Source organism: Diadema setosum, chromosome 11 (assembly GCF_964275005.1).
Source record: "Diadema setosum chromosome 11, eeDiaSeto1, whole genome shotgun sequence".
Taxonomy (NCBI): domain Eukaryota; kingdom Metazoa; phylum Echinodermata; class Echinoidea; order Diadematoida; family Diadematidae; genus Diadema; species Diadema setosum.
In genome coordinates this window covers 12,998,351-13,015,036 of record NC_092695.1, presented here as the reverse complement: position 1 = coordinate 13,015,036, position 16,686 = coordinate 12,998,351, and the positions used below count along the sequence as shown (strand labels likewise).

The 16,686-nt window shown below is 36.6% G+C and overlaps 1 protein-coding gene across 1 annotated transcript in view; it reads left to right on the top strand.

Moving 5' to 3' along the window:
* The window catches only part of LOC140234678 (FHF complex subunit HOOK-interacting protein 1B-like), a 48,102-nt gene that overhangs the window by 17,766 nt on the left and 13,650 nt on the right, over positions 1-16,686 (top strand). The window contains exons 3-5 of the mRNA XM_072314713.1: positions 3,211-3,369; positions 4,202-4,288; positions 6,056-6,100. Coding sequence (XP_072170814.1) covers positions 3,211-3,369; positions 4,202-4,288; positions 6,056-6,100 — 291 coding nt within the window. The remainder of the gene's footprint in view (positions 1-3,210; positions 3,370-4,201; positions 4,289-6,055; positions 6,101-16,686) is intronic.

The window sequence follows — 16,686 nt, the reverse complement described above, 5'->3', positions numbered from 1 at the left end:
TTTTTAATCCCTTCGGGCGCAACGATCACACATTGTACAAGATTACAGCCGAAATGATTCATGAAATCATCGCATTCCCGCTGTGCACCAACAGCGTAAAAATACCTCGCAAGTTACTGTAAACAACGCCTGTATGTTACTCTATTTGAGCTGGTGCTAATAGAAAACTTAACAAACAAGAATTACAATAAAGAAATAACTCATTTCAACCCCTACTTTTTCGTCTAATTCACAAATAATTTCCCTTTATTCTCTCAATAATAATGATCCATAATAGTGTAATAACAACGCGAAGGATGTTCTTAAGTTTCATTGATGGGTATATGATATCGTGCTTATGTTTTTCTTTGTTTTTGATGCGTACGGTTATAACGAGGTACCGGTTATAAGGAGTAATATTGCCGGTCCCACGGACCTCGTTATAACGGGGTTTCACTGTATCGGTGTCATTCATTGGCAACATGCCTGGCTGTGAACAGATTGAGTGCTGGGACTGGTCACACTCCAGCAGGCAGTGGTGATGCAGAACATAAATCTCATCAGTCAATTGAGTCTTTTCCTTGCCTACAGTTCGTACAGGGGCCATTCACACTGCCAGTAACATCCACATGTATCTCAGCACTTCAGTTTAAGCTGCAAGGCACCTGTAAAACTGAAAACCACCCAAAACAGAGCTAGAAAAATTGCAAACAAGCACAACTTTTCTTACTTCACATGAAGAATGCTGTGACATTCTACCAAGAGAACACTTAGGGCAGGGAGGTGCGTTTCCACCTCCCTGCTTAGGGGTATTTCAGGTCAGTTAAAATTGAGTCTGTAAAGAAAGAGTGAAATACAGTATGACAAGTACAACAGTGAAAATTTGATAAAAATCGAATCAAAAGTGAGGAAGTTACGAAATTGTAAAGATATGCTAATTTTTGTACAACAGTTCTTGAACAGTTGATGTGAATATGTAAATGAATAAACCAATGATGTCATGTCCTCATAATTTTCCATTGATCGTGTACCTACATGTAAACATGGCAAAAATTCAATTTTTCTTGTCTAACAGTATATTGTATGAAACATAATATTATTCATGGTTGAACAACTTCAAAATATAATCAGTCAGATATAATGATCTGGATTTGAGACTGGTGCATTGTGTTTGATCAAAAAAAAAAAAACAAATGAAAATTTCATGATTTTTATGTACATATGGCAAATTGTGAGGGGATGAAATCAATTCACATATTTATATTGATTATTGAAGAACTGTTTCATGAAATTTAGTGAAACTTCACAATATCAAACTTTCATGGTTGTACAATGTACTTGTAAGATGTTATTCTTTCTTTCCAGACTAACTTTTATTTGCCCCAGATTTCCTCTTTGACCGTTATGATTTGTGTCACACATAGTAATGTCTTCTTTCAAATGTTGGAATTACATTGTACTGCAAGTGTGAATCATGTTAATGAAGTTAGCCACAGCGAAATCCCAGAAGGGGCACGCTCATGACCATAGTGAAGTTTGGGTACATATAAATAGGAGCTTATTTCCTCATGTATCACATTCAAACATGAGATATTTGTGTGTGTTTTATACAATCATGTACGGTATACAATGCTTTTTTCCCCCATCTTTATGATAAGGAATGCTTCATGTGGGAGAAACATGGGTAAACATACAATGGACTGCAGTAGAAGCAGGGCTTTGGACAATCCTATTCACTGTAGTGCAATGCGATTGCATCAGTCCCATGTGAAGGCTGTTGTGTTACAGTAGGGCTATTGACAAAAGGGTTATGTAATCCGTAGTCATTGATAGTTCATTGAGGACATCTGGGACATCTGTGCACAGTGGTGGACAAAACATACCAGCTGACCTGGAGACAGTGAACAAAGCACCAGTGCTCAATGCTTGAGTGTGTGTGTGGTATGTGTTTCCCCTCATGTTTATACACCTGTCAAACTTTGATGGAGATAATGTACACTGTACAATGTATGTGGCATGTTCTTTTAGAATTAAAGCAACACATTAGGCCTACATGACAGCATACATGTCCAAGTGCATAAATTGTCACTGTGGTATCTTTGACCTGATGATCAAATTTGAAAGTAAAAGGAAATCAAAATGAAGATGTTACTCAAAGGACTGTCTCAAAAATATTCATAATGTTAATTGAAAATGGCTGTCTTGAAACTGCTCTCATTCCGTAGACACCATCTTGTGTGCAAATGTATATATCTGATGTGCAAGGAGCTTCTTTGGGTCTGTGGCTTACAATGTACATACACGTACATGTACTTCAGAATCGGGTGTACACAGGTACTGTACACTGTATGTTGTTCCTTGTTCCTTTTAACAGTGTAGTTCCTGGATATGTCCACAGTGCTTCCTGTGCATGTAAACCAATATCGTTCTGAGTATTGAATCAGGATAGAGGATTGATAGCAGCCATCCTTATTGTGGTGATTATTCACGCACTTTACTTGATAGGTCTCAAACGATGTAATGCATTATACTGTCTTTGAGAAGTGCTTTTATTTGAAGTGGATATCACGTGGTTGTGTTGAGATACAACGTACCAAAGGCTGTGATCATGTACAGTACAAATCATCGGAAGAACTGGTTGTGAAGGTACAGAGTGTGAAGGTACAGAGTTTTAAACAGCAAGTGTGTGCTGTTGTGTTCAGCTGTATAGCAACATGTATTGCTGATGCACCAAACAACTGAATGTGAGGTCACAAAAGGGTTTGTGTCAACACAAACCAAATTTGTTGTTCAAGATAAAGGGTAATATACATGTATCATGTCTGTTATGTGTACGCACAAACGGGTCAAACTCTGGACACTTGATTTAACTAGTGCATCGGTTTTGTTTTTGTTTTGTTTTGTTTTCTTTTACCAAAAAGAGATATTTTGGCCAATATCTGATTTTTTTTTTAAATTCCATTCAATCCATAAAGGTTTTATAACTATTAAGGATGCCTATTACAGACCTGCATTGCATGAAATGTTTATGTTCATATTTCATGTCAAATGAAGAAGTTTAGATGAATGTGGTCCTAAGCAAGCAGTGAGATTTAGAATTCATTGCATATTGTACATGATGCTTTGATCATTGAAGTTTTTGTTGTGTTCTTTCTCCATCCTTGTCCCTACCCCCTACCCCTCCTTTCCCCTCCCCTCCCACTCTTCTTTCTCCTCCCCCTTCCCCTGCAGGTGCTAGCTGGTGGACTAGGAGCCCTCTACTCTCACTTACCCAGGAAGCTAGACATCACTCCAGATCACTGGCATCGCCTCACTCAGGAAGATGTGGCCAGGATGCCAGACCTTGCAATGTTCATCAACTCACTGGAATTCTGTAATGCGGTTGTGCAGGTACAGAAACTAAAAGGACTGTTGTCCTTGTCTTTGTATTGTGTGTGTAGAGCGGAGAGTAAGTCCTTGCCAGTTGCTCTGTCAGTGTCAGTGTGTGTTTTAATCCCAAGAAAAGAGTCAGGTGGTTTTGCATTGAACTTTATTACCTCCGCCAAGGGGGGGGGGGGGGGGGGGTTATGTTTTCGTTACCATTGGTTTGTTTGTTAGTTAGTTCGTTCGTTCGTTCGTTTGTTTGTCTGTGTGCAAAATAACTAAAAAAATAGTTTACGGATTGGGATGAAACTTGCAGGAAAGGTTGAGAATGACACAAGTAACAAACGATTAACTTTTGGTAGTGATCCGAGAATTTTTGGGGAATTTATGAAGGATTTTTGATATTTTTGCAGGGAGGGTCAATGAACTTTGGAGTTCAGGCTGCGCGTATTTTAGGTTTGCATGCATGCACTAAAGTGCGTGCTCTAGTTTCTGCTAGGGCGAGGCGGCGGTCAAGTGCAGCTGAGGGTTTATGACGTAACAAAGGCTTCTATATTGGGAAATCGGGCGGCTTTCAGCACACAGTGCATTACGTATGGGTGGAAATCACTGATCTCTGTGGAAGAACAAGATCAGTGCGGGTGGAAATGGGCTGCATGCTTGGCGGAGGTCTGCGCTCTCAGAGTCCTTCTCTAGTTTTGTGTTTCACCATCAGTACTGCTGGTGGAATTTGTGAATGTCAGTCTAATTGTAATGTGCACATGCCCAAAAGCATGCTCCAGACAGGCAGCTTCAAAATCAATATATATATATATTTTTTCATTTGTTCATATATCTGCTATTTTTCTTCCAAACGTAGGTGGCACATCCTCTCATAAGTGATCAATTGGTCGAGTTCTTCTACAAAGGGTTCCTAGTCCCAGTCATTGGCCCAGCACTCCATCAGGTATGTGATTCTACTCCTTGCTCTCCGATCCCTACTCGTATTTACCCTTTTTATGTATCCAGTGTTTTTATGAAAAGTTAATTGCCCATCACCTTGATTAAAGCAGTTTGATTATGACCCAAGGTTATAACCTACAACCCACAGGCTTGATAGAACATTGAAACTGATATTTTATGTCTTGTTCATAGTGTATTTCATACTAGTTGTCTAAACCATAGGTATGGACCATTAAGTTGTATATTATCTAATGTATGAAGGTAATTTTGCCTTTTACACCAGGAAATGCATTTTAAGATTTATTTATTTATTATTTTTTTTTTTTGGGGGGGGGGTATAAGCATAGGGAGATGGCAGATTAGTGGGGAAATGATGTCATGTTCTGCAACATTACAACATGATATGCATAGCAACAATACCATTATTGTTACACGAGAGAAACATACAAGGTATCCAAACTGTCAAAAACTTTGGAAATTGATTCAGTAGTTTACAATTGGATCTACAGTGGCCCAAACTGTTCTAATGCACAAAATGAAACAACATAAAAAAAAAAAAAAAAATGACCAATGATTAAAATGGACTTTGTCACCTACCTCTGTATGAGGAGTACTCTGGGCATCTTGTCAGGCAACCAGCAAAAGGTCAAACAATTCTTCCTCATCACTACACAGAAAAAAAAAAGAGAAGTTTCATGCGTCACACATATCTAGGCCCCCCATTTACAACCAGTGAGTCAAGCCATTATTCCTGTTTTCGTGCAATGCTCTGATTACTCTGTCATTTTTATGATTATGCACAATGGTGATCTGTCCAATTGAATTTTACCTCATTTGCGGATAAAAGAACTTGAAACAGGGAGAAGCTGAATGAAAAAAATATCAATTTGCATTGTTTAGATTTTTGTCTTTTTGATTTCAAATGTGCAAAAGTGACTGTATGGAGAGAAAAAAAAGTTGATTCCATATACACAAGAAAATGACTGGTTTAATGGGTTGGTGTGATGGCATTCAAATTAATATTGATGCTCTAGTTATTTTGCTTTCACAATTTTGTTGCTATGAGTTATTGTTTGCAGTCTGTCACCATTATTCAGTCATAAGCATTAGCATAATTATCCCAGTTTATTTAAGCACTGTGTGTTACGTCATGTTGTTTAGTAGTAGTTTTGAATATGTTCTTCTTCTTTTCTTTTTTTTTTTTTTGCAATGATGTAAAATAAATACAAGATCTGGATACCAAGCATTTGATTGTTTGACTTTTATATAACATTTGATTGCAATTTGTGTGTTTTTTGCATACTAGTGTTGTAGTTTCAGCACAATAACATGTGATTTACAGAAGTTAGTCAAACTCTTTCTTTCCTTCTTATTTCTTTTGAATTGACAGTTCCATTGATAAATCAGTCAGCAAATCATCAACAATATTTATTCAAGTAATAATGGGATGTTCAGAGATACACTACTCACAACATGAAAAATTCAAATAACTCTTTATTAATCATTGACATGTTTACAAAATAATATAAATCATCAGATTTCACAGTAATTCTATTGGTGTGTTTATGTATTTACTCTCGTTTAAACACCATTTTTCCATCATCATGATGATTTATCCCATATCTAGATTGATAGTCATAAACAAGTATGTGTGATAACTAATTCTAATCTTACAGTGTCTGTAGTCATAGATTTAAGTTATCTATCTAACTAAAGAGGCACATTTATTTCTATTTGTTTGTGTCTAATTCTGCACGACTCTCTCTCCAAGCTCGACCGGGAGGCTATTCTGTTAAGGTCCAACAAAAATCGTCCTGTAAGTCTTATCCGTCTGACCGCTCCTCGGCAGTATTGTCCACTCTGTTCTTTAGCTTCAGACTCTTTTGCCGAGTTTGATAGAATGTCCAGTTTTTGTTTTGTGTTTCTTTCAGTACCTTTCTCTTCCATGTTGGTGGCCTGTGTTCTGTTTGTGACTCTTCTTCCTTTCTAGAAGCTAACCATCCACCAAAAGCACACGTCACAAAGAAAAAGAGATAGGGCATCAGTACAACACCAACAAAGCACCACAGGGCCCAACTACTTTGGTTTAGTTGACCATTGTTTTGAAAAATACTCATTTCTTCTTCTCTATTAAAGTGCACAGTTTACTTTTCATGCAAGCAGTCTATTTAGTATATTTCTAGCTCAAATACATGTATATTGTGGCATTTCAAGCAAGACTTGGTAATAACCATATGTTAATACCAAGTGTAGTTAGAGAAGGCCAAAGGGCAGATGTGTATTTGAAAGTAGCATAGTTATATACAGTGTATTAAAGTATGTATCATCTTTGAAGAGTAGAACATTGTAGTAGAGATAAGCTTCATACTAAGTCATACAAGACTTGACTGAATACCTGTTTATTTGTTACTTAGACATGAGAAATTTGTAGTTTCTGTTTTGTTATATTGTGCACTAGGGATCAAAGCACATGCACCTTTTGAAATTCACATACACTCGTACTTGTACGTACAATGTACAGCATGTGGAACAAGTTCCTAATGTAAGAACAGAATTGCTTCTGGAAGACAAAGATATTTTCATTCACCCCCCCCCCCCCCCACTTTGGAGGCAAAACTTGATAACTGCTGTTCTTAAGCTTGTGTTTCAATTACGTTGATGCAACATGCTGTGATGTATTTTCCGTGAGCTGGCTGTAGACACACGGTAGCAATGAGACATGTCCACTTACATGATCAATGATTTCCATTTTTCCTCATCGTCAACTGAGGGGGTGATAAGCTGATGGAATGTTCTTGGTCAGCTGACATAAAATCAAATTAGTCATGCTGACCCAGCATTGCTACAGCACAAACATGGACCGCAGCACAGTGAAGGCTGCATTTGATATTGATTTGCTGCAGCTGCATACGTACCAAATAGCGGCAAGTTAATAGGTTGGAGATCAAGTGGTGTATGAAATGAATGTATTGCATATGCATTGTTGAGTGTACAAATATGTGACATAATGTCACAAAGCAAGGACAGAATATTTTGCATACCTTTGAAATAGACACACACACACACACATGCACACACAAAAAAACTTTCTGTCACTCTATATGGACTTTTTGCTCATTCAAGATATAAAAATTTGATGTGGGCATGTAATTTCCACCAACTGAGGTGCCAAGACAACCCAGGAATGAAATACCATAAAATCTAAATTCATGATTTGAGGTCTGAGTGATTTTGTAAACTGTTGCTGCTAATCACTTCTACTCATAATTTTTTTTTTTGGAAATAATACCTTTGATGTGCTGTTCCTTCCTTTAGTAGGCCAATGGAGCTAATATTTCCACTTCTAATAGAACACCCAACATTGGCCCACCTATAAATACTGTTTGTTACTCCTCCATCAGAGTTTAAATAGTGTGACTTTGGGTAAATGAATAATGGGCATTTACACCACTTCATCACTGCTAGAACGGTATTTGTCTTGTGAGTCGTTTAGACTGCTTGTCACGCAGCTGGTGCGGCTAGGTTGACATTAAACTTGTAATATCCACAGACTGGATTTCTAGCTGCTTGCCCTTCAACAGCAATTATGATTAATGCACACCATTGGACTTTGTAATCAGGAGGGGAGTTGACTGAATAATTCTCCCCACAGATTGTTTGAGCTGATTAAAGGTAATGCAGTAAAAGCATAAAATTCCTGTTAGTTGAGGGAGGAAATGTGTTTGCTAGTGCAATTTTGTTCTAATCTCTTGCAACTTTGGCCCTCCAAAATGGGACCATTCTGTGGGAGGATGATGGTGTGTGCACTTTATATAACCTGTGCAAGAATCTTTCTTAGTATTCACATGATTCTTCCTGTTAATGACACTGACAATACTGGTATTATTACAACCTCTTTTCATTAATATTCAAATAAATGCAAATTATCTTGTACCTTGTATCATTGGATTGTTTCATTCTTCTTCTTTTTTTTCAAATAGACATTATTTGTTTTTTTCTTTTGGCATTGTAAACACACCTTATGAAATGCAGCATATTATTTTTCTCTTAATAGCACTTTCTACCCAGATTAAAATCTAAGCATTTTGAGAAGTGAAGTTGTTCCATCTAAATTCAAAGTATAAACTGTGTATAGTGTACATGCAATGCTGAAATAGTGATTGATGCATTTTGTAGTGCTGAAACCAGAGTTCCTCTTCAGTGTTCATTAATACTGAAACCAGAATAAAACTGTACAAAGTTGTAAGTGAACTATTTCAGTATTTACAAACTGGAAGAAATAAACTGTGTTATGTGTTTATGGATTTGAAGGAACCAAAAACTCAACTCATATCGTGTGTAATATACAATGGAACAAATGTAGCTTATAATGCCTTCATTGCTGCCACTAACTACTTTGTATTTGTTTTGTGAAATTGGATTGTCTTTTGCATAGAAAGTTTAACATGACTCTACAGGAAGAATTCCTGAATGAAAAATCGTGTTACACTCAGTTTTGTGATCATTGGTAAATGTCATAGACAGAAGCAGTTGACCTGTTGTCAAGACACTTCTTCATCCACCCCATTCCAGTTTTCCAAGTAAAACAAGTCACATACATGTTTACAGGCATCTATTGTATGTTTTTACCATCTGGCATTTATAGGGCGTTTTCTGGAAGTCACTTGATAAGTCAGGAGTGGAGTTTGTAAGTGAATGATGTTTTAGCACTTTCCTCTACCCCCTTTTTTTTTTAAATCTTTTGTATCATGACATGGTTTAGAGGTCATAGAATTTGGAAGCTTTAAACATACAATGTAGTGACTGGATAGCAGTATGCATACAGGCTGTGGTAAATAGTGGAGTGGAACTGTCTTGTGAAGTGTCTTTGCTAATGCTATACAATTATTGTGTACTGTGAGCATACTGTTATGATGATCTCTTCACTGTAACACACACACACAAAAAAGAAAAACAAACAAACTAGAGATACCCGCAACACTAATAGCACACTGACATAATGCAGATGACAAGTGGTATGGGAAAGAACATTCAGAATGTTCCATCTGAAGGGTTTGAAATGCTTTTCAAGGACTCATAAACTCTCCAAAATAGAAACGGAAAGTCCTGAGGTTAGAACATTCTGTGTATTTAATTTCCAACAGCAAAAGCCATTGTCTGTTTTTTCTTATGGGTTAGTCAAAGTACTCTGCAATTGTATGCTTTTAATTTGAATGTACCTCTGAATACAAAGTAGTTTGTTGTTGTTGTTGTTTTTTGGGTTTTTTTTTTTTTTTTTTTTTTTTGGTAGCATCACAACCATGACCATAGCATGCATAGGGCATCTTTCGTGTGTCGTGCAGAAAGTGCATTCCCAGATTTGCATTCTCAAATTTGTTACATGTTGCCAAAATAAATTACATTTTCTTGTGCACAGGAAGTTATCAAATGCTCAGATTTTAGCATATATTACAAAATGTGAAAATTCATTATGTCAAGTGCGCTAACAATATTATACATGATCTATTGTTCAGTACCATTTAATCTTGGCATGATTTTCTTCCCCCTTGGGAGAAAGCAGTAAATGATTCACTATCATGTGATCTTGTTTATTATTTGACTAACCCATTATTTTAACGTTAACAGACTAACCCATAGCATAGAGCATATTTATACTAATGTCTACAGTTCAAGTCATGCAATTCAATACGGATCATGAGACTAATGAAATGCAGAATAACATTGGTTCTTGGTTTACATGGTAGTCCATTGATTTCACTGATCATGAAATATGCTTTCTTCCCTCGGGCGATGCTGACGTACTGCAAAATCTCACGCCTACAAATTGCTGTTCTTTGACCTTGGCATCTCTGTATTGATCCTATGCCATTTTTTACCTCAGCCACTAAGTGTCGCCAGAGTCATTATTTGTGTTTGGTTTTGGCACTATCAAAAGCCTGGAAATTGCTATGTTTACAAATACACTCCTTCAACTAATATGTAATTATCAACATGCTAAGATATTTATTTACACAATCTCAGTTCTAATTTTTGTTGATGTTGTTATATATGTACATTATGCTGTATTTTGATTTAAAATTTTTCCGTATTAATGCGCCTAGAAACGTCAATATCAGGCACTGTATAAGTGTTATTTTTGTTATTATTGTTATCATTATTATTATTATTATTATAATTATTGTTATTATTGTTATTATTATTATTATTAATATTATTGTCATTATTGTTATTATTGTTATTATTGTTATTATTATTATTATTATTATTATTATTATTATTATTATTATTATTATTATCATTATTACTATTATTATTATTATTATTATTATTATCATTATTATTATTATCATCATCATCATATATGAAATATAATATTTCCCTTGGTAATTTTCTTTTACGCTTTTTGGTTGTGTGCAGATGCAATGAATTCTACCAGTTCTACAATGTACCTTTGTCTTTCTCCAGGATAGGGTTCACAGTAAAATTTTTAGTTGCCAGTGTTGTGGGGACAAAATGATGGGTTGAATATTAAGCTTCTTAGATTTTCACATTGAGGATTTCACTAGAAGAACTGGAGTTGAGTGAAAGTACAGTAGTAACTGAGACTAAAAACCTTGTCATGGAAAGTAGACAGGTGATAACAAGAAATCAAAGACATTTGAAAGTCATCACAATTGGTTGCGCCAGGGCAAAAACAGCTCCTAATGTACCATTTTATTGTAGAATGTTTACACAGCATGTGTGGTTAATTCTGCCTTTGATCCATTAGCTATAGCCTAGGTGTACAGTAGTGGATAGATGAACAGTGTTGTGTATTTGATGCACCATCATATTCTATGCAGAACAACATATATGATTTCAAAGTGCCTTATAATCTGTACTTCCTGACAATGCGCTGCGGTACATTGGTACATTGGATTCCAGTGCATATTTGGCTCTACCAGCGATAATCTGACACATGTATGCATTTTAACTGATGCTAGGGACATGTATCATTCCTCTATAAATTTGCAGCTGATTAGATGGCCTGGTTTGTCAGTATGGCATTAATTTTTCAGGTGCCTTTGCCATATTTGTTGTCTTAAAACATAGTGTTTAGTTATTCCTGTTCAACAGTGGTCAGTAGTCCCATAGTGCCTGAAAATTGTCGCACAGCGTAAAAAACTTATCATCAAACATTGAATTTAAGTTGTGGTTGGCTCATGTGGTAATTATTCTGTCTTCTTTCTACCAGCTTCTACATTGTAGCTAGAAGTATGCTGGAAAATGATGTCAGCTGTTAACTATTTTTTGTAACTTGAGATGGCTTAAATTGGATTTTCAGTGAAATTACAATGCAGATCCCAGAAAATGAGAATAGATCGTATAAAGAGATACAGGTTGAGGTACCATAGATATCTTGTTGATGTGATATTTTACCATTTATAAGATGGGATTTAGAACTGCAACGTGTTGATCAGTTGCATGCACACCCACACAGATTTTGAAGTGTGTTAATGTAGCTTGACTAAACAGTCTGTACCAATGTACATGTATCTCACGTTATGTCAGAGGAGTCATGGATATGAATGCTGTTCCACTGAGAATCATTTGTAATTTGACTGCACACAAAGTATTTATGTCTGTTTCTTTTTTAAGTATAGCCATTCTCAACAACAAGCCTTTCTTTACCTCACAAAGGGCTATTTAAAGGTAACAGCTGGTGAAAACCAACCAGTATTGAACTCTCTTCCATTTTGCAAAGTAAAAATGATAGCATACTGTTGTTTGTACAAACAAACATAATAGTATATTATAAGTTTATATGAAATGCAGATTTGAGAATGATTCTTAGGACAAAAGACTATTTCTTTGATTTTTGTCATATCCATGGCAACCAGTTATAAAAGCAATCTTACGTCACTCATGCACATTTATATCCCTATCATGGACATTACACAATTGCTAAAAAATGGCAGCTTTCTTGAGAATTCATTTAAAAAATAAGTAGTGGTGATGCGATATCCACAAATCCATTCTTTGCTCTTCTCATAAATGGGCAAGAAGAGAAATGCAACTATGAAATGGCCGAACATCGTAGTTTCCTTGTTATTCAAATCAATTATACATGTACATCAATATCTTTGATAATGCAGGGCATTGTAAAGTTCGTGCCGAAAGTGGGCAGATGCGATTTTCATTCCTCTGAAGGGAACTTTCATAATTTTTAGGTGCAAAAGTCAGGATAAATCTGTGCCAATCTCCACAGGGTTATTGGCATCAACAGCTTCATCATCAAGCCTTTGGCGGCGGGGCGGCTCTCCTTGGAAGGAAGATGCAATAACAGGAAGGCCAGCACATTGGCTGGTATTCCCACTTGAGTGAAATGGAAATGAATTTCAGGCCTGCCTGCAAGGCAAAAACAAGTCCTCTGTTGTCGTATTTCATCAGAGTGCTGAATCAAATTGAAGAATAGTCGAGCATACTGTAGTTTTTCCTCTTTTTGTTTTCCAGTACTTTCTGTAGCATTGTGCGGGAAAAAAAAAAAAAAAAAAAACAGTTATCAAACACCTCCCCCCCCCCAAAAAAAAAGGACCGTTTTCTCAATGTAGAGTGTCATTTTTCATCACCGTGAAAATTTCCACTTTTACAGTATTGTAGATTCACTTTCACATGACACTGTTTTCATGTATGTCCATGGTATAATGTCTGCCACTTACAACTTGAACATGTACTTGTAGTTGGAAATGTTTAATGTAGAATGACAGTTGGTAAATTTCCAGGGCTGATTGATGTACATACATGAACATGTACATGTACATTGTTGTCTTCATTCAAGGACAGGGAGAGTATTGGCTTGACGATAAGGCCAAAAAAAAAAAAATTGTTGCATTGGCGTAACCCGTCCGACCCTAAAAATTCCGCCGACCCCAGGTTTTTTTATTATTTTTTTTGCTATCGATATCAAATATTTTGTTGATTGCGATCGCGATCGCACAAACCCGGAAGTGGAAACGGCTCTGGGGATATCGGATGTACGAGGGAGAGATCTAGCGCCTCGCATAAGCCTTCCTTGATCAGTACGTCATCTGTTTCCAACACGGACACGTACTCTAACAAGATTTATTCAGTGTATACGTAGCATTCAGACTGCGATGTATTGTGCACAGTTTTGCCATAGGTTTCTTGTGTGGAGAACTTACACGAATCTGTATATGTGGGACTGTAATAGAGATCGCCGTGTGCGATGAAAAGATCGTACATATGGGTCAATTTGCATCTATCTTATCTAAGTCAAAATAGTAAAATATGAAGTGAAAACATTCAGGATAGGGATTTCAACATCTTTAAATTCTGTGAAGGGTTATAATTCCAGTAATATCGGCCTCATAAATGATTTGTAGAATAGATGAACACGGCACATTCGGTGCAGCAGTTGTAACTGTTTACTGAGCTGAGCTGAGCGCGAGTTTTACAGGTAAAATGCAGGTAGCCAAAAAAAAGTAATATCGGCCTCATAAATGATTTGTAGAATAGATGAACACGGCACATTCGGTGCAGCAGTTGTAACTGTTTACTGAGCTGAGCACGAGTTTTACACGTAAAATGCAGATAGCCAAAAAAAAAAAAAAAAATAAAAAATCCGCCCGACCGACCCTATTTGAAAATCTCATGTTACGCCAATGCAACAATTTTTTTTTTTTTTGCCTAACTCAAGGTGCCTTTGCATTTAGGTTTCCAAGGAGATACATTGTACATATACAATGTAGTTCACATGTGTGTGTGGTGCTTTGACATTGATGCAACTTTAGTATTAGACCAGGGAGGTGGAACTCTCTTCCACCTCCCTGATTAGACAGTGATGGTAATCATAATGAGTGTTGGCCCCACCTACAGATATTTGTGTCATGCCAGTCATGCCTGGTATCTATTTCATGTATATCCCTTGCCATCTGTACAAACAAGGTGGTCTTTCCTACAGTAGGTTTAAGTGTCAGTGACCCCGCTGTCTGTTACAGTAGTGTCGTATTCAACAGCAAGAATGTAACTGTACTGCAGCTTGCAATGTAAACATGTATATATCACATACTAAAGATTTGGTTCTTATTAGCTTTCTTTTTTGTTGTTTTTTTGTTTATTTTTTCTTTAGATAGTATCCATCTTTTACAAAATAGTACGAGATATTTTACAGCAGTGGCGAAGTCGTAGTACAGCTTGAAATCTGGACTTCAGTAGTCTATTTGTTTCTGCGTATAGGAGCTCATCAACCCTCAGCAATTTTTGCATGATAGCGTGGCATTTTATACAACAAAAAAGAGAGACAAGAATTAAATTTTGGTAATTGTACACTATACTCATGACTGGAAGGTATACCTGTGCCCCTTCACATTGAAACTGTGTTCCTCCACTAAATGCTGTGACAATCAGCATTTAGTAGCCAAAGTAATATGATTATATCATGATTTAGGGCCAATAGAGGATCTTGTCAAAAGGGGTACATTTATTTGTTGTTGTTGTTTTTTGATAGGCCACTGCAGTGACAATTGATAGGAAGTCTTCTAGTAAAAATTCATCAGTACACCTACATGTACAGCAGTGAACCGTTTTGAGTCTGTTGCACAGTGTGCGATGCATGATGCCATTGATACAAAGACCATTAGCAATGTAGAGGAAATCAAGTCGGGACATCTAGAGACCATCAGATGCACTTGACTTGAGTTTTCAGTGTGCGTTGTAGCCACCAGTGTGAATAGTTTTCCCATCACAACACAGCAGCTGTTAGATATGATAATTATGTGAACAGACCCCGATACATCAGTGTTTTATCATTTTCTTTTCTCTCTCTCTCTTTGTGTAAGTTTTATCTCTCTGTTCCTGCTTTATTTATGTGCTATGTATATGGATATCATAATCTTTCTTCTAATGGGATTTTGGGTCACATATCTGTTTGTTCTTAATTTGGGATCAGTCACAGATGATGTAACTAACGGATGCATGTATCAAAGCCACCTCACTCTCGTGTGTTATCATAGATATGTGTTTTCTTTGTCATTTGTAATGTGTACCTGCTTCATTCATTCACTTTGCTCACTCAGCCAATTCATGCTCGTAGTTTGTATCTACCACCATATAGACAATGAATAAACACTACAAACAATCATTTTAAACCTTGGGTGCTGCAAAACTGACCTTGTGTTTTGTTGCAGCCACTTTAAAATTGTATCCCATTCACATATAGAATAGTTAAAACCCTGTAGGTGAAATAAAATGAAGTTGAAAGCCGGTAGAATAGTGAGCCTTTTTAGAGTGCATCTTTTTGAATGTGTCTACATACATACAACCAGCCACTGGTAAAGGGATGTCAAGTGCTTTTTGGCACATTATCTGCATTTTTTTCTGTTATGGTATGAAATTGGCATAAAAAGGAAACCCTTGAAACTCATAGGCCCGAATTCACGAAGGTGGTACAAATGAAACCATGGTTTAAACCATGGACAAAAACCATGGAGCGCCAAGTGTCGCATGGAATATTTTGTTAAGAAATCAGTCATTTCGTCAATGAAATGATTATTTTGTAACGAAGCGACAACATTTTGTTACTAAATGAACATTTCGTCCACGAAATGATAATTTCAATAACAAAACGGTCATTTGTCGACGAAATGACCAATTTCGTAATGAAATATTCCGTGCGACACTTGGCACTCCATGGTTTTTGTCCTTGGTTTAAACCATGGTTTCATTTGTACCACCTTCTAGAATTCGGGCCATAGTCTTTATATTTCTACTGCATTGATTCTCTGTTATCTCTTTCTCCCCCTTGCTTCTGTCTTTATGTGTTATAAATCTGTTATGCACTTGGAAGTCAATGTACAGTAATAACAGTAATGAAGAGAATGATGCTGATTTGAATAAAAGATAATGATGGTAATAATGATAAAAATCATACGACTAAAGTGGATATTTTAGTGCTAATTTCATGTCACATAAAATGCACAAAGTTTCTGTGCTAATAACATGTCTATTTTTACAGTACTGGCAATAATGATGATAATAATGGTGGGGGGAAAAAAAAAGATGGTACAATTGAAATATGCCCACAGTGGGGTGCTCTGCAAGTAATGCACTCCCTGTGTTTATGATGTACACATAAGGCAGGCAAATATTTTAAATGTTTCTGTTGTGTTGGACAGAAGAATCTTAGGTTTCTGAAAGTGATGCAGTAAACAGGGTACAAATGGAATGGAGGGGTTAGGGAGAGACGTGATGTGGATACATTGTCTGCTCTTTCTGTGCAGTACACACATTTTTAAATGCAAGTCCATAATTCAACTCTATTCCATCCCACTTAGGACACCACCCTTTTCAGATACAATATACTATAGTACATTCTTATCTTCATGAAATTCACAGTTGTCATGA